The 17,561-nt window shown below is 35.2% G+C and overlaps 5 protein-coding genes, 1 long non-coding RNA gene, 1 other non-coding gene and 2 pseudogenes across 9 annotated transcripts; 7 read left to right on the top strand and 2 right to left on the bottom strand.

The window, feature by feature from the left end:
- Positions 1–9: 9 nt before the first annotated feature.
- Positions 10–5,547, top strand: LOC104788390 (uncharacterized). The gene is made up of 24 exons (XM_087452116.1): positions 10–106; positions 194–234; positions 320–353; positions 443–481; positions 596–661; positions 765–813; positions 931–1,003; positions 1,108–1,264; positions 1,358–1,419; positions 1,527–1,587; positions 1,668–1,794; positions 1,886–1,943; positions 2,438–2,565; positions 2,669–2,806; positions 2,887–2,951; positions 3,059–3,217; positions 3,324–3,381; positions 3,491–3,569; positions 3,657–3,721; positions 3,836–4,035; positions 4,149–4,249; positions 4,334–4,385; positions 4,526–4,610; positions 4,680–5,547. Exons 1-8 carry the CDS (start codon positions 81–83, stop codon positions 1,113–1,115), a joined length of 336 nt encoding a protein of 111 aa, XP_087308242.1. The 5' UTR covers positions 10–80; the 3' UTR covers positions 1,116–1,264; positions 1,358–1,419; positions 1,527–1,587; positions 1,668–1,794; positions 1,886–1,943; positions 2,438–2,565; positions 2,669–2,806; positions 2,887–2,951; positions 3,059–3,217; positions 3,324–3,381; positions 3,491–3,569; positions 3,657–3,721; positions 3,836–4,035; positions 4,149–4,249; positions 4,334–4,385; positions 4,526–4,610; positions 4,680–5,547.
- Positions 5,548–5,712: 165 nt separating this feature from the next.
- Positions 5,713–6,628, top strand: LOC147945026 (uncharacterized). Its single transcript, XR_015558310.1, has 2 exons — positions 5,713–5,855; positions 6,335–6,628. It is a non-coding gene; the product is annotated as an uncharacterized LOC147945026 (long non-coding RNA).
- Positions 6,629–9,176: 2,548 nt separating this feature from the next.
- On the top strand, positions 9,177–10,157 carry LOC104788389 (ubiquitin-related modifier 1 homolog 2). Its single transcript, XM_010514139.3, has 4 exons — positions 9,177–9,314; positions 9,533–9,608; positions 9,720–9,802; positions 9,915–10,157. Exons 1-4 carry the CDS (start codon positions 9,292–9,294, stop codon positions 10,030–10,032), a joined length of 300 nt encoding a protein of 99 aa, XP_010512441.1. The 5' UTR covers positions 9,177–9,291; the 3' UTR covers positions 10,033–10,157.
- Positions 10,158–10,501: 344 nt separating this feature from the next.
- LOC147945025 (small ribosomal subunit protein eS27z-like) lies at positions 10,502–11,621 on the top strand (annotated as a pseudogene). Its single transcript, XR_015558306.1, has 3 exons — positions 10,502–10,705; positions 11,174–11,202; positions 11,295–11,621. The product of XR_015558306.1 is annotated as a small ribosomal subunit protein eS27z-like (transcript).
- A 164-nt stretch (positions 11,622–11,785) lies between these two features.
- Positions 11,786–13,123, top strand: LOC104788387 (small ribosomal subunit protein eS27y-like). The gene is made up of 4 exons (XM_010514137.3): positions 11,786–11,940; positions 12,186–12,287; positions 12,707–12,735; positions 12,840–13,123. The coding sequence occupies exons 1-4, from the start codon at positions 11,938–11,940 to the stop codon at positions 12,964–12,966; spliced, it is 261 nt and encodes an 86-aa protein (XP_010512439.1). The 5' UTR covers positions 11,786–11,937; the 3' UTR covers positions 12,967–13,123.
- Positions 13,124–13,162: 39 nt separating this feature from the next.
- LOC104788388 (uncharacterized) lies at positions 13,163–14,083 on the bottom strand. The gene is made up of 2 exons (XM_010514138.3): positions 13,924–14,083; positions 13,163–13,826 (listed from the first exon to the last, which is right to left on the bottom strand). The coding sequence occupies exons 1-2, from the start codon at positions 13,940–13,942 to the stop codon at positions 13,339–13,341; spliced, it is 507 nt and encodes a 168-aa protein (XP_010512440.1). The 5' UTR covers positions 13,943–14,083; the 3' UTR covers positions 13,163–13,338.
- A 33-nt stretch (positions 14,084–14,116) lies between these two features.
- TRNAL-AAG (transfer RNA leucine (anticodon AAG)) lies at positions 14,117–14,197 on the top strand. Its single transcript has one exon. It is a non-coding gene; the product is annotated as a tRNA-Leu (tRNA).
- Positions 14,198–14,485: 288 nt separating this feature from the next.
- On the top strand, positions 14,486–15,478 carry LOC104788385 (uncharacterized; annotated as a pseudogene). The gene is made up of 3 exons (XR_015558305.1): positions 14,486–14,635; positions 14,769–14,976; positions 15,060–15,478. The product of XR_015558305.1 is annotated as an uncharacterized LOC104788385 (transcript).
- LOC104788386 (protein-ribulosamine 3-kinase, chloroplastic) lies at positions 15,430–17,503 on the bottom strand. The gene is made up of 9 exons (XM_010514136.3): positions 17,316–17,503; positions 16,966–17,119; positions 16,775–16,865; positions 16,604–16,678; positions 16,447–16,535; positions 16,231–16,349; positions 16,008–16,148; positions 15,851–15,927; positions 15,430–15,737 (listed from the first exon to the last, which is right to left on the bottom strand). The coding sequence occupies exons 1-9, from the start codon at positions 17,401–17,403 to the stop codon at positions 15,591–15,593; spliced, it is 981 nt and encodes a 326-aa protein (XP_010512438.1). The 5' UTR covers positions 17,404–17,503; the 3' UTR covers positions 15,430–15,590.
- Between the last annotated feature and the right edge of the window lie 58 nt (positions 17,504–17,561).

The raw sequence follows: 17,561 nt of genomic DNA, 5'->3' as shown, positions 1-17,561 counted from the left end.
TTGTTGAATATAGGTATTTACAATGCGCATCGTCGGGGTTTTACCACAAATGAACAATGGTAAGCTTTTGGGTTTGAAGAATGAAGAAGATTCAGAACCAAAAAAGGTAACAACATATTAACTCAATACGTCTTCTTTTCTCCTTCACTTTAATTTGCCAATCTTTACGTCAGCAACTTGCTTTAAATCGCAGATCCTGGCCTGTGAAGAGAGCTAAATGGAGTCAAGAAGCAGGTACATTAAGTTTTATTTATTTCTTGTTCTTCTTTTTTTATTAAAAGTGTTAACAATAATCTTAGGTTTATGTTTCGTTTTGCAGGTTTGCTTAGAGAGCTAAATGAGTCAAGAAGCAGGTACATTGTGTTTTTAGTTTTTTTCTGTTTTCTTTTATCAAAAGTGTAACAAGAATCTCAGGTTTATGTTTTGTTTTGCACGTTTGCAGAACTTGTATGTGTTTGAAAGGATTGAAGCTAAGTATAAGGTATATATAGGTCTTTGTCTTCCCTTTGTGTGCTTCCTCAAATTTCCTCAAATGTTCTCTCTTGTTTCTTGCTTATAGTTGAAGATGCTTATTAATTTCCTTCCTCAAATCAAGCTCTTCACTCCATAGCTCCATCTTCTACCTGCACCACAAAGAAGTACACATCTGCCAAAACTCAAGGTAAGTGCCCTCCATCAAAGATTATTATCACTTTGGAACAGACTCATAGCTTGATGTATCTGTTTTAGTTATGCATAAGGATCTCATTTTCTTACTGTTGCAGGGATTACATCTTCAAACAATGGCAATGGCTTCAACGTAAGTGTCTTAAGGTAAAACAGATACATCTTGAAGTGGAGAAATCCAAATGTAGTTTTATCACCTTTTCTTTCTTGATCAAGTCTAGGTTTAAGATTGGATTTATGTTTGACTTTGGGACCTATTTCAAGATTTCTTTTTCAGATAGCTTTGAGATTGTCAGAGGTATCTTCTCCTGTTCTTCTAAACCTACGAATCGATTTGGTAATTAGGTTGATGATTTTGCTTTTGAAATAAGAGTTTCGCTTTTGTATTAGATGGGAATCTTAAGTAATGGGTTTGTTTTTTTTTTTTTCTGGGTGAAACAGGTGTGTGATTTCGTGTGTTCCAACCAAGACTATTATTTGTATTAGATGATTTTGCTTTTGTATTAGATGGGAACACTCAGGTTTTTTTTCAAGGATGAAGTAGATTCAGAAACAGTCGCCGGCGTTCTTACAGTAGCAACATCAAACTGATTAAAAGGTAATATTGGTCTTTCTTCCCTTGTCCACTTCCATCAAAAGCGAGTTGAATTTTCTTTCAAATTGGTTTGTTTGTTTCTTTTGGCTGAAACAGGTGTGTGTTCGTGTTCCTCAAAGAGTCAAAGCTTTTGTACTGAGTCCTTTTCTGCAAATGAGGTATCGTGTTTTCGCATTTACTTGACATTTAATCTTACTAGAAAAGTATTTGAAGTCTGGTTAATGTAGGAGTTGCTCAATTGTATTCTTGTTTTCTGACTGCTTAGGTTGATCACATTGCTCTTGTTACATATGATATTGCTCGGCAAAGGTGCGGTAAACTCGGAGGTAAATTCTTGATAACTGCTTAAAAGTATAAAATTTCCAGCTAAATTAGAAAATGATGAGGTTGTTGTGGAGGAAATAAGCTCGGCAAAGGTGCGATCGCTGTTGTGGAGGAAAAGACATCAATGGCTTCGGAGTATCCTGAGGTTGAAGTGAGTAATCTCTTGATTGACACCGCTGTGATGGATCTTTGTTCGGCACCCAGTACAGGTTTTTTTTTCCTTAAAGCCAGTCCAATCTGGAACATTTTTTTCAACTGTTTTCTATGCTATGAAACTTGATATTCTCTTTTTGGTTCTAGGTTGTTTGGAGACCGCTTCCAGCGAAGATGGTATCGAACCGCAGCGTGCTATATAGTTGTAAGACTCAGAAATCCTTAACCCTCGAGTATGTTTAGTTAAATAATGGTGTATCAGCATAATGCATATCTTCTGTTTATTCTAGACAAGTAGCTTTGCAGTTCTCATTTAACTAAAATAATAAGATTGGTACAAACCAGTGCATCGAGTCACCTATTATAGAACTCTGTAGAAATCTGTTAGACTTTGTCGTACACTAAGTATTTTAAATGGTGAAAGTGATTGCCAAACTGGAAGCTGCCGTCAGTCAGTAGTGTGCATTACGGTTATAGCAGGTAATTTTGGCTGTCGCATGTAAAATTTATATTTTTTTGACTTTTGTTCTGTTCTTAAGAAAGCTTATTTGTAAATTTGCAGGCGACACTTGATGAGTCCCTCTATGATCTTGCTGGAGAGCTAGTATTGATTGATGTTCTTGTTGTTTGTTTAAAACGGGGAATTAAAAACGTGAATCCTGAGTAATATATGTTTGTCTATGAAAATAATGCTGTAAGGTGAGGTTCTTGGTAAGATGTGGAAGAGACATTGAGCAGACGCAAACAGAATCAGATCCATTATCACCTAAGCTTCTCGGGTTTCTTATTTTTGGTTCCAGCCACAAGAAATCATCACTCGATAAGAGGTGGAAACTACAACTCTGAATCTGTTTTTTTTTTTTTATATTTCTAGAGTAATACAATTGCCTGCTGATCAATTTTTATCTGATTAACGCGATTCTGATGCAGCTCGTCGTTCAAAGAGCAAAGTCCTCATGTTGCTTAATTCTGTAAAGAGCATACTTGAAAGTCATGCCAGTTACTTGAGCTTGTTGCTTTCGTCAAAGGCTTGTTGCTTTCGTCAAAGGCACCCAGTTTGATATTGTGGTACGTAGACAATCTGTAACTTTGACCTTTTTATGCTTGAACCCAATAAAGTATATTCACTAACGATGCCAAAACTCCAGGATTTTCTTCAACGAGAAAGATATGGTTGTGCGCAGCTGCAAGACTTGAGCTGATTGGGAAAAAGGTAAGAATCAACTCCATTGTGGTCTCTTTGATGATCAAAACTCTTGGTGTTGCTATATTCTTCTTTCTCTCATTGTATTGTATGCTCCCATTTCGTTCAACTCTCAGTCGCTTGAAAGGCATACGAAAGATGAGAAATCGTACCTGGGGCAGGCTGCCGGATACATTGATGACCTGAAGGAGGCCTATGACGGACACTTGAAGGATGCAAGAGCACTTGAAGGATGTAAGAGCACTCGAGTACCTGGGATTTCCAGATTCAGTGAAGTATGGCCAAATCTTTCTTATCGCTACTTCTTTTTCTACTTTATTATTCATGAACAGCCTGTAATATACTTCATTACAAGTACGTGATGTTACTATTCATGAACAGCCTGTAGTACTTCATTATAAGTACGTGGGATCTATGCTCAGCTGCAAGAGAGTGTAAGGTAATGTTATTTGAGTTTGTCAATTGTTCCATTCATGTGGCCCCATTTACTTTTTCGTTGATGGATAACAGACTTTTCATATGACTCTTTTATGTACAATTTAGTGCAGATCTCGACAGCTTTCTGTGACTTAGTGCAGATCTCGACAGCTCCAGCTTTGCATGCACCACATCTGCTAGAGTTTTCTGGTAAATACCCTTCATCTGGGAGTATCAAGACTTTAACATACTCATAGCTTAATGAATCTGCAAGAATCTCATTTCTTACTGTTGCAGGAATTTAATCTTCAAGCAATGGAAAGGGCTAACGAACATCCATAAACATCTTCAATAGCTTCACCGTAAATTTTTAATCAAGTATTATGTATTATGCTTCTTTTCACCCCTAGAAAAGTTGTTTGTATGCATAGAATACTTGCTTTCATACCATCTAATATGCCTCTGTTTTCCTGCAGAATAATGATTGGAGGCCTCATTATACTGAACTAAGGAGGAGGCTTGTAGCCCTGGATTATGGTGCAAACAATTCCTCAATACATGACTGATGAAAGTTTCAAACAAATTGAGCATGCGAAAATGATTTTAATCACCTCAAAGTTTGGTCTACCAGTCTTTAATCACCTCAATGTTTGGTCTACCAGTCTCATAGCTTCTAGTAACTAACACCGCCATAAGAGATTTTTTTTTTTCTCTTCTTCTAGTTAATGTTGTAATGTCACGAGTAGTCTACTAAATATCTCTATTGACCTCGTCATGATTTGTCTGCAGGTTGTTCTAGGATATGGACACCATCTTCTGCGCAAAACTGATCCAAGGGCAAAAGAGAGTTTGCCTTGAAGCATTTACCTGATGACACTCTTTTGCAGCTGGTACTTTCCTTTTTCCTTCTATTCTGCTCTGCTCTCTAAATTCGATCAATGTCCAGTGGCTTACAAATCTTTCCTACTCTGTAGGTGTCAAAGCTTTACGAAGTTGTGCCACCCTGTTCTCACCGAGCTTGGAAAGGTAGTATCTCTATTATTTCTAGTATAACAGGGGGATCGTTTCATGTAATGGATTACGTTGAAAGTATGACAAGGCTTGAGAACTCTTTAAGTACTCTACAACACCTATATACAAGGCTTGAGAACTCCTTTGCCGATCAGGCTTGTTATAGGTGAAGAACCCGTGACCAAGTGTTGATGCTCACTGTGGGGTCTTGCTGGACTACTATGGTCGAACCGAAGCAAGGTAAGAAGCATATATCTCTTTTAAAGTAACATTTCGCCTGAATATAGTACTCACAAATACCTAATGTAGGTACTGCACCGTTCTCTTTGGTGTTTGAAGGAGTCGTGGCATCTGCTCTCAGGTAATATCTATATATTTTACACAATGAGTAAATAAAGAAGAAGAAAATAAATCATCAGAAGGCATTGAACGACAAATAATTTAACTGTCCAACTATCAAAAAGTATCAAACCGGTTATTCGATCAAAAGTTTTTACTTTTAACGATTTAGGCAAAAAAAATTGGCAACGCTTGGAAATTCGAATGAAGAGAAACCAAAGAGTGTATCATCTCATCCCCATTGTCTAATTTGGCTCCTTAACTGTATCCACCTGAAACACACATAACCTCAGATTTACGCTACAGTGTGCTGTGTGCATCAGATTAGAGTTATGAACAGAGGATACAAACCTCATTGAGGTGTTGAGCAGACTTGGAGGTTATATAAGCGATACGTGTGTATCACTTCTAATGTTCTTGTGATTAGTGGATTCTTTAAAAAACCGTCTTTCAGTCCTAACTCCTAAAGAACAAATAAAAAGGAACTAATGCCCTTTCATCAAAGTGTATAGTGTACATGGCTATTATTATTTCTACCTTTTCTAAGGAAGAAAAATATAGGTATCAACAACACTACGAGCAAGGTGGAGGATCTTCGGTGTTCAATCTATTACGTGACTATTAGTAGTAAAAGGACTTAGTGATTAGTAAAAAATTTCTCGAGAGCTGGTGGTGCGCTTGTGATTTCCCCAATTGTTCCAACCTTTTGATTTGACTTGAGGGTAGAAAAAGTATTAAACTTGTGAAACGGTAACATTTTAAATATTTGAATTATACAAAAGATTGACAGAGAGAAAAAAAAAACGAATTAATTTTTAATTTGAGTGCGTTTACGATTTCCCATATGGTTTAAAAACGTTTTGATTTGACCTGAGAGTGGAAAATATGAACGTTGTGAAACGGTAACATTTTTTTGACCGTTTGAATTTTTAGTATCTTTGTTGAAAAAAATTAAAATATTCCAGTCTATAAATACTCTTTCTTTGGACAGAAATCTGAATCCGCTTATTCGGTTCTTAACTTACAAATATCAAATACACTCTGTTTTCATTCTATTTGTTCTGTTGTTCTCAAGTCAACTTATTTTATAGTATATCTCAACATCCGAGAGAAAGCAAACACAAAGGCATCATCATCATCTTACAGGTAAAATAGTCTAGTTTGTTTACTATTAAAAGATTCTTGTTCGTTGTCTTTCATAAATTTTGTTCATGGAGTTCAACAAAAATTTCAAATGCTATGTTTTTAGAATCCATTTATATATCTTGTTGCCTGTAACTTTAGTGATGAGAATCTATCAATTAAACTGTTGTTCTTTAGATATATATACACGTCTTTAGTAAACTGATTTATATATAGTTTCATATATCTGTGTCGTTAATTATATATAGCATGCTATCTTGAGTCTTGACTTCAAGTGATGTGAGATCAATTATATCTTGAAGCTCTCTGTTTTTTTTTTTTTTTACGTCAATATATATATGTTTGTCTAAAAAAACGTAGAATGGGTTTATAATTTTTGTGAGAAAACAAAGAGAGATTATTGGTTTTAGTAGTACCGTACATCATTTGTTGACAAGCGGAAAAAATAAAGATTGTAATGAAGATTGATTTTGATTTTGCAGAGGGTGTATGCAAAAGTGACTGTTTGTACGAGAGCTTCTCATCTTCTGTTGGCAACATATGATTTTTCTTATGAAAAGATGTATAGATGTATGTCTAGGGTGTGAATGTATGAATTATGGTGCATAATATAGATATATGTATAGGGTGCGTCACATGCATAAAATATAGATCTATGTATAGGGTGTGAATGCGTCGCATGCATTTTACATGTAGATGTATGTGTAGGGTGTGAATGTGTCGCATTCATAAAAAATATACATGTGCAGCACCGTGCACGCGTAAGACAAACGAAAGACGAGAACATATAAAAATGATTAAAGCAGACGAACATTAAACGAGCTCTAGCCGCGCGTAGCACACATACACGACAAAACCACCCGACGATGATCGCTAGAACACCCAAAAATTACTTAACTGCCAAAAGCCAAACGATTCTAGACGAAACACATATAAAATATTCCAACTGTGAAGCATTATCGCTAAACGAAACACATTAAAAACAACAAAACCAAAAATGGCTAGACAAAATACAAGAATGACACTTCAATTACAACAAAACCGCACACAAAATTACATATCAAAAGCCGATCACAAAATTGGCACGTTTTTAATTCATAAGCCAGAATAAAAAAAGAATTAATGCCGTTTCATATTCATCGAAGTTCGTGTTGTATTAATATATTGCTATAAACTTTCATTGCAACCATCTCATTCAAATTATCTATCGGATATTTCTTACAGATTGGGTTCCTAAAATTTTAAACAGATCGGGTAGCGACGGTCTACCTTCTCGAACGATAAAAAATCTAAAATAATTCAATTTGATTATGAACATACATATACGGCATTATTGTCATTTTTAAACTTTTAAACAGATCGGGTATTCTTTAAAAAAAACCAAAAAATACATCATCTACTTCTTATTTAGCAGTTGGGTCTTTTTTTTGTTAGAAAAATCCATATTAATTCAACTATTTTTTTGTCATTTTTGAACCATATCTCTTAATAAAAAAAATTTCTATTTTTTTTTTGTCAATATTCATTTATATTATTAATATACATAAATGAATAAAATATTTTAATTTATCATTATTTGATTTGTTTAACTCAAACTATATTACACAAAGATTTTTGAAAACACCATCAACTAATGTTTTTCTGGGCATAATATCCATTATTTATTGATAGAAAGTGTTACCAGCTAATAAGCATGCCGATGGACCAGCAGGCATCCCATTTCTGATCCAGTACGGTCAAAGTAAGCTCGGTTCAGCCTCTCATGCTGTTTGTGTGAAAATATTCAGAATGATGACCCACACCACTTGAATTCAATAAATATACCAATCAAATTAGGTTCTTAAAAACAAAAACGGAAAAAATCTCATATTTAACCTTCAAAGTAACTAAATGTAGCAGTTTAAATCTTATAAGTATTACACTAACACTCTAAACCACCAAACTAATTATACTAAGATAACAAGTCTCTAAACCTCTAAAATTTAAAAGATTTCAAAGAATTTTTTATTTGGTAATAAAATGTAATATAATTTTAGTTAAAGAAATAAAATAATGATAAAATGAAATATTAATAATAATTATTTTTGTCCAAATAAAATTAAAACTAAAATCAATTCCATTCCATGTAATTTATATATTAATATTTATTTTGTTTAAAATTAAAATTAGACCAAGAAGATTTTTTTCATTTTATTTTTGCTATGATTTGACAATGTGGACCAATTTTGAAACTAGTTATATTTCTAATTTTTAATATATCACATTCTTGAAAAAATAATCTTTATTAATATTTGAACTTAAGATAGTTTAGCCTCTCTGTATATTAATTGTCTTATCCACTAGAATGCATCTAATGTTTCGATAGACATTATATTAGATTAACTAGATAAGTTTTTTTTTTTTTTTTTTTTTGTCAGCTAGATAAGTTTGTAACTCTAATTATTCATAGAAATTTAGATTAGATAAATTTGTTTGCTCTTGATTGCAATGGCAAATAACATCATTGAATCATTACTATTTGGCACAAGAGAGAAACAACCTTTTTTTTGTGGGAAAATTTGTCTTTTAAGTGATATTAAATTGAACAAAATTAGATCGAATATCATTTAACCCCATTAATCTTTTAAAATGTGGACGAAGAAGTTGTACATTTTTCTTTTATAATTTGTTAATTTTTTCAACTTTTTGAATTAAAAGAGGTTGAAAAAATCTTTCAAATATATTTGAAACTGAATAAAATTGGATCGAATATCATTTAACCTATTAGTTTTCAAAAATATGAATGAACAAGCTGTACATTCTTATTTTATAATTTATTTATTTTAAGTTGAATAAATTGAATAATTTTTTCAACCTCTTCAATTCAAGTAGTGAAATTAGTTTGATGGTGTTTTTCAGCCTCTTAAAATTGTACAACCATTTGCATTCTATTTAAAATTTATAACGATTCATACATAGATAATATTTTCAAATAAATTAAGGTTAGTCAATTATTGTGCTTATATATACATAATATATATATATATATAACTGTTAATGAAAATAAGCTAATATGCGTCCATTCAAATTATATTAAGAAGCTATATGTATATATTATAATGTTTTTTACATATATTAATCATCATGTTCATGAGTCACACTGGAGATTGTTGTGCTGATTGAATCTCATCCGTCGACTTTGATTCTAAGGCTGAAAAACAAACGGTTGGGATTCTGTGTCATCGCCCTAATAACCAGATTGGGTAGGTAATGGGCATTATAACACGGGCCTTACTTTAATAAGAGCCCAAAATCAGAAACGTCGACGTATTTGCGTTGCTGGTCCTCGTTTCTAGCGTGAACACGAAGCGGAGTAGATACCCCACCCACCCGGAGAGTATCAGAAGAAGAAGAAGAGAAGGGTTTTTGGTTATCGATTCCTAGGAATCGTCATTCAAAGATGCAATTAACTCTTGAGTTCGGGTACACTTTTTTTACTCGTTCGATTGATTCTTTTCTTAATGGTGCCTGTTCATTGGTCGGGAAAGTTCATGAAAATATATAAAGTAATGATTTTTTTTGGATTGGGAGAATTAGAATTGACTTTATTAGGCTTTTGAATCAATTGGTAGTGAATGAGAGATTCCTCTATTTGGTTTTATAACATGATGTATATGTGCTTCTTGATCCTGATCCTGCAGTGGAGGTTTAGAATTGCTCTGTGACTCCATAAAGATTCATAAAGTTAACATCAACCTCCCTAATGAATCAGATATCGTAAGCTTGTTGTCTCTCTCTTTTGATGATTTTTAAATACCAACAACAAAAGAGTTTTCTCTTCTAAGCTGCTCACTAGTGTCTCTCTCTCTTTTACACTGTTTTATATAGTTGACAATGAAGGATTTGCTTTCATGGGTTCGTACCAATCTGATCAAGGAAAGACCTGAAATGTTCATGAAAGGCGATACTGTGTAATAACGGCTTCTTTTTTTACTTTTTTTGTCTTTCCTTTATTTCTTCTAGCAAGAACCCTGCTGGTTTAATACCAATAATGGTGTTTTGGGATCCATGATAAAAATGCAGGAGGCCTGGAGTTCTCGTGCTGGTTAACGACTGCGACTGGGAGCTTAGCGGCCAGCTAGATACAACATTAGAAGATAAAGATGTTATAGTCTTCATTTCTACTCTGCACGGTGGATGAAATATTGAAATTAGATTAGCCATCAATCATTCTGCTCTTTTCCAACAACTTGTGATGAACAACATTCCTAACAAAGATCATTGTTATCTTCTGAGTGATATAAATGAAATAATATGTTGATCTAATTTATATTCTGCTCTTTTGAGTGATATTTGTTGTGTTTTTTATACTGTGTGGGATGTTTTAATAGGCCCATTATTAGTACATTAGTAGATTCTAGAAGATTTCTAAATGACTTGATCTCCAAGTTAACCTAGCAATTGAGTAATAATCCCTTATATAAATCTCTCTCGCCTATCGTAGCCGTCTGGCTCTTGAGATTCTTGCGATAATGGTTAGTTCTCACGCTTGATTCTCTCCACTTACATGTCCTGATTTAATTTTGTTTATAGAAGATATATGAATCCTTTTGTGATATTCGGGTCATTGGATCTCTTTTTCCATCACGTAGGGCAGAATATTAGGTTTTAAAACGGAAGTAGCTAAACTAGAGTGTGGTTTTGTGATTTGATTGAGTTGATGGCATGCAAAATTAATTATTATAATTTTTTTTTTTTTTGATATGGAACAGGTTCTTCAAAACGATATCGATCTGCTTAACCCTCCTGCTGAGCTTGAGAAGAGGAAGCATAAGCTCAAGCGTCTTGTTCAGTCTCCCAATTCCTATTTCATGGTACTGATGATTTGTATAACCTTCCTCCTTCTTTAGAACCCATAGAAACCATATCTCTATGATTAGAATATTGTAAGTATATATGGAGTTTGTGAATTTGATTTTTTAATCAAAATCCCTAGTTTTGATGATCTATCAGACCTTTTTTGGAGTCTGACTATTGATTGGTTTGTCAGCCATCTGTTGACTAAGATTTGTAATTTTTCCTAATTACAATAGACACCAAATATCTCTGTTTAGAGTTGTAAATTACTAAATTTCAAGGCATGAACCCTAACTTAGTGTCTTAAGTAATTATCAACACACTTTTTTTTTTTGTATTCTGACTGTAATTTATGGTGTTAAATATATTCAAATGATTTTGAACCCTTTTGCTTCTTTTAGTTCAAAACTCTCTGTTTGGTATTCGTATAGTTCAATTTTTGTATTTACTCTCTCTTAATGGACTCTGTATGATTTTGACTGTAGTATGTGAGGTGCCAAGGCTGCTTCAATGTGTAAGTTCTTAAAACAATCTCTCTTCCTTATAGACGGTTACATAGATAAAAGAAACTTGACTTATTAATGGTTTTTGTGTTTTCTATCGCAGCACAACTGTGTTTAGTCACTCACAGACGGTCGTGGTGTGCGGAAAGTGCCGTGGTGTGCGGAAAGTGCCAGAACGTTCTATGCCAGCCTACTGGAGGAAAGGCGAAGCTCTCAGAAGGATGCGCTTTCAGGAAGCTTATTAATTGATATGTGATGAAGATTGATAAAGAGTTTACCATAATGAATCAGATAGCAAAGCTTGCTTGTCTTTTTATTTTGATGAATTATTATTTTAGATACCCATCAGTTCAGTTTTGTGTGTTTCTCCTCTTTGTACCTTGTTTCATTCATTCTAGTTGATGATTATAATGGATGTTTGCCTTTCATATGGATTATAAAGCTAAAAATTATTCTAAAAAAAAAATATTATTATTACAAATTATTTTATTTATTTTCCAGCGTGTATTTCTTTAAAAAAATGATGGTTTCATTTATATATATAAATAAAATAAAATAAAATAAAAATGAAAGAGAAAAGTAAAGACTCTAGTTAAATCAGAAGGTCTGGAAAAGGTTAAAAAAGACTTGTGGTGTTTATATATATATAAAGCGTTAAAGTAGTAACCCTAGAAATCTCTCTCGCCTGTTGTTGCCGTTGCTGCTGCTGCTATCTTTCGCCGTCGTCTCTTGAGATTCTTGCGAAGATGGTTAGTTCTCTCTCTCGCGCACTTGATCCTCTCCATTCTTACATGTCCTGATTTGATTTTCGAGTCTCGCTAGAGTTTTTCATGTTTCTCTCCGTTTCTGTGTAAATTCTCGTTTGATCTCTTCTTGTATAACGTAAGGTTGAGTCTAGGGTTGCGAATGCTCTGAATTAGCTGATAACAAAGTTTGGTTTTTTTGTCGTTTTGATTGATTTTGTTTGCTGGGAATAACTTTGATGTGAAAACAGGTTCTCCAAAACGATATCGATCTGCTTAACCCACCAGCTGAGCTTGAGAAGAGGAAGCACAAGCTCAAGCGTCTTGTTCAGTCTCCAAACTCCTTCTTCATGGTAACGATGATTTGAATCCTTTCTGTGTACTTCTTCTTAAAACCAAATCTCTATGATTAGAATTGTGAGTTTGGAGTTTTGTGAATTTGGTTTTTTTGTTTCTGGTAATCCCTTTTTGGAGTCTGATTGTTTGCAAGCATCTGTAAATGTGACATCTTTTTCAGATTAAAAACCAAATCTCTCTGTTTTAGAATTGTAGTCAAGTCTTTTAGGTTTAGCTGCACTCTGATTGTAGAACTTGTTGTTGTTAAAACATTTGGCAATGTGCTTATGTAATTCGAACCCTTTTGCTGCTTTAAACTCTCTCTGTTTTGTTTTGTCTATTTAAATCTCAGTCTGATTCTCACTTACCTGTCTGGAGTTTCTCTACTCTGAACAGTCTCTGATTGTTGTTTCTTTGGTTGTTTACTTTAATGTAGGATGTGAAGTGCCAAGGCTGCTTCAACATGTAAGTCTCCGGAAACAGTTTTTGTTTTTCATTCGTTTCCTTTGACATTACATAGTTTAAAGAAAACACAAAACTTATTGGGTCTGTTTTTTTGGTAATCGCAGTACGACAGTCTTCAGTCACTCCCAGACTGTTGTGGTATGCGGAAACTGCCAGACAATTCTGTGCCAGCCTACAGGAGGAAAGGCGAAGCTCACTGAAGGATGCTCTTTCAGGAAAAAGGGAGATTGATTGAATCAATCCCCAAAAGCAAATCAAGCCTTGTTACTTTTTTTTTTTGTTGTTGCTATGAATGCTTGTTGGTGTTTGGGATTTATCTAGTTTACTACTACTATTGATGTCTGGATTTTATAAAAAGTTTTGGATTTTAAGTTAATTGTTTGAAGAATTAGTACTTGTACGATTGCATTCCGCATTCTAGAAAACCTAGGGAAGACATGTCTCTAATACATGTTGAAATCAAACTTAATGGGTTTTTTTTTACATAGGCGATGCGGTATTGTAATTGGCGAGAGAATACACAAACGAGATTAAACATTTCCAATAACTAACAAGTTAAACAAAACTAACAAGTTAAACAAAAGCATAGGTAAACTAAACCAACTAAGCTCTGGGGATAGGGTCTCCTCCTCCATCTGATGATAAGCTTTCCCAAAGCCATGCTTGAGTGAAAAGCTCGTCCAAAGTGATTCTGCATTGGCTGCAATTTCGTGGCGCGTTCTCTGGCTTTGCTCCTAGAATGTGAAAGTCTCTAGCTTTCAAATCTTTGAGATAAGTGGCGAAATCCATGTTGCATCGACAGATGACCATCAAGTTCGATCCAGGATTGTTCAAAGCCCATGAATCAATATCAGCCACCATCCTTTTACGTCTACCACTTGCATCACCAGCGGGTAAGAACATGATATCATCGAGGAGAAACTCATCCTTGGACTTGTTGTGCTTCTCACCATAAGCTCTGATTGACACATTGTTGAGACTATAACCCTGTCTCTGTAGAGCTGATTTGATATTCCAAGTAACCGAATCAGGCTCCAGACCATCAGGGAGTTTGCAATCCTCTACGTCCCAGAAGACCCCTATCTTAGTCTCTGGCAAACGGGTTTTAGTCAGCACATATATATACAGAGAGAGAGAGAGAGAGAGAGAGAGAGTACAAATTTGATTAGATCCCATAAGAGAGCTTACCAGTGGTCACGGAAGGCATGGTTTCGACGAGAGAGTTAGGGTTTTAGATCTATGACTGTGACTGTGACTGTGACTGGGGCGGTCGATGGAGGAAGGAAGAGATAGCTCTCTGTCTAGTTGGGGGATGGGTAAGAAGAAATGAGCAAGATGTTTTAGGGTCAAGTATGTAAAGGTTGAGACTTTACAACAAAACGTTGATATGGCCGAGTTGGTCTAAGGCGCCAGATTAAGGTTCTGGTCCGAAAGGGCGTGGGTTCAAATCCCACTGTCAACAAGTATCTTTTTCTTTTTTTTATAACATTTCCTCACAACATTTTTGTATACTTCTTCTGATTATATCTTTTCCTCAATCTTGAGATGCTATACCGTATTACCGCATACGTACACACATACGTACCACATACGTACACACAAAAGAGCCCATTAACTTTGTTGTATAGAATTCAACTTTGATGTGACATTTAAAGCCCAAACGAAGCCCATTACTCTACAGTCTCCTCTTGTCCTCTTACCAAAGTTGAACATGAACTTTTTCGCCAATTTTACTTTGTGTCCCACATCGCTTGTTAGCCTATGATTAGACCCAAACTTTAGAGTATCTAGAACACATTAGAAGTTTCTATTTGTTTCTTGTTCAGAAGAAGTCTCTGTCGCAGTCCCCAGTCTTGGTCACTCGAAACAATGTCTTCCTCCATGACCAGCAAAAATGCTGGTAAGCTCTCTTTCTCTGTATCATAGTACGGGTGTGGGATCTAATATAATGAGATTGTATTATATATTCTCTCGGATCTTGTTGTTAGTTGCATTTTCCTGTTTCTGACTTCAAAAATAAACCTTTTGCCCAGAGGCTAAGAAGATATGCGTCTTCTGGGACGTCGTGGAATGCCCAATCCCTGATGGTCTGGACCCTGAATCGGTTTATCGTAACATCGAATCAGCTCTTGAGAAAAAGGGTTACCTTCCTCGTAATGTGTCAATCAGAGCTTACGGTGACAAGAATCATGACTTGAAGGATGAGTTTCTCCTCGCTAACATCATGGTTCTTACCTGCTGGTCGACTCTTCTCTTAAATTAAAACCCTCTTTACGGTGACAAGAATCATGACTTGTACTTACCGTTTGATATGTGGGTTTCAGGAGATACAATGGCAAGATTTAGAAGGATGGAGGACGATTTTTTTGGCTGGGCATTCAATAATCATTACTCAAGTTTGATGGTAATCTCAGAAGACAACACGGAGTTCGCCTCTTCTCTCAGAGTTTACAAACAGACCGGTTTCAACATTCTCGTAGCACAGCCAGAAAACGGTATCGAAAGATGTCCCAACTGCAGAAAGCCTCTGGAAGAGATTATCACTGATGAATGGCTTTGGGAAAGCCTATCTGCTGGAGGTGACCCTATTATCTCCACAAACCAAGAGAAGCTGACCTCTTCAGTTACTAACTAGTGTTGTCTTACCTAGTAAGTAAGTAGTAGGTTCTGAGTTATTGGAAATGTTTAGAATCGTTTATGAATTCAGTTATGATCCTTAAGGTAAATCAGCTTCTTCAGAATACATCAAATCTGATTAATCTCAAGATTCAAACTATATAAGTTGTACACGGGAAAAGCCACCAACAAAACACAAACAAACGTATATACCCGAGCTTATAAGCTGCATCCACTCATCAAGCTTTGAGCATCCGTAGATAATCATCAATGATCGACATCGCAGATGATCGATAGCCAGAGCCAAACAGGTTATAATGATTCAAGTAATGATACAGCAAATACAGATTCCTCCTCTTTTCAAATCCGGGTTGTTTTGGCATTACCTTGAGAGAGAGTCAAAGAAACAAAAACAGCAGTTATGTAATTTAAACAGACAAAGCAGCTGGACTTGGTTGGTACAGACACTGAGAGATAAATGAAGAGTGTGCTGAACCACCTTGAAATAGGCATTGTAGAAAGATTCTCCGAATCCTGCGCACCACGACATTCCAAACTCCGCCTCGTTATGCCCATCTGTGGAGGAATGAGATCAAAACGGTGCTTGAAATATGGTAAATATATATGTCAAGAATTTAAAAATGAAAGCTTTATACAGTAACAGGCAGGATCAAGAATGACAGGTTCACTGTTCTTGTCATATGCGATATTCCCGCTCCAGAGATCACCATGTAACAAGCACGGTTCTATGACAACATTCTCAAAGAGAGATCCCATGTTCTGTATCAGTGTATGACCTGTTCAAATAATTTTTTTCAAATGTTACTATACCAATATCTCCTTCCAAAGTTAATAACAACAAAGAAGAGAGAAAGAAACCTTTCTGATAAATTGAAGAGTCACCATACTGATCCCTAGCTAACGTTAGCTGGTAACCCAGTCTTTTCTCACCATAAAACTCAATCCAATCCGATGACCAAGTATTGATCTGTGGGGTACTAAAATAGGCACATAGCATCGTTAAGTTTGTGAGAGAGAAGACATAAACTCACTCAAAAGGGAATAAGATTTGATAAAAAGTAGAATTCATTCCACCTGCCAATAGTGTTGTCAACCTCAAACCCAAAGCCTTTAGAAGATATCCCAGCTTTATGCATCTCAGCGAGCTTCCTTCCTAATTCAGCCTAATGACTAACAACCATGAAACTGAAGTTCTTAACATTGGCTCATAGTTTGGATTCATCAGTATCACCTGGTAACCTCTTGATCCCCCAAAGTCTATAAATTCCATGATGATATAAGACCCACCTGTTGGCAATGCCCCAACCTGTTAACAAATTTAAACAAGAAGAATCTATGATTAGAGATATCAGATAAAGTTATGTATATCTACTACAAAGTAAAAGAAAAGTATAAAACTTGCTTTGTGTGGTTTGGGCACACGGATTGTACTGGTTTCATACATAGCTTCAAGACCAAGAGCCTCTCCCTCAAACATGGCAGGTCCAATACTCCTAAAACCAGTGTTTACAAACAAAACAAAAAGGTCTGATTGTAAATATCAGAAAAGGTAAAAAGTGATATATGCTTAGAAAAATACAATCTTTTTTTCACCTGTTAGTTTTAACGAAGAAAGAACCAACATCAGTCTGGTAATGGCTAGCGAGATTAATACATCCACCACCAACAGAACCAATCTTTGTGATCTGAGTAGCTTTCCCTTCTGTAAGAATCCATTCACGAATTGGATCCTCACTCATTGCAGCCACTAAAACAAAACCAATGAAATTTCACATTTTGATATTAATTCCTTAGTCAGTGAAATTCAAATAGTAAGAACAACCGATAATTCCAAAATCTACAAAAACCCATCAAACACAGAGAATGAGAATTTTGACTTGGTTAAATAAAAAAAACAGTAACTAAATTTTTCTATTTTGAGAACAGAGAAGATATAAACTTACTAGCAAAATTTATTCTGGGTCGAGAGAAGTTGCAAAGAAGAAGATTAGGTCGAGCAGAGAAGCACATACAAAGAGACGCCACCGCCATTTTCTTCTTCTTCTTCTTCTCCGGCTTTGGTTTTATTTATCTTCATGTGGCCGTTATTCAAAGCTTGTTCCAGGATTCTGTTTGGACACAGACTATCTTCATCCTTATCTTGTATAACTTATGATATTAAAAGGGCTTCTAAAGGCCTGGCCCATTAC

The sequence above is a fragment of the Camelina sativa genome, chromosome 5 (assembly GCF_030686135.1).
Source record: "Camelina sativa cultivar CO46 ecotype springtype chromosome 5, ASM3068613v1".
In the NCBI taxonomy this organism is placed as follows: Eukaryota; Viridiplantae; Streptophyta; class Magnoliopsida; order Brassicales; family Brassicaceae; genus Camelina; species Camelina sativa.
This window is presented reverse-complemented; position numbering and strand designations above follow the sequence as displayed.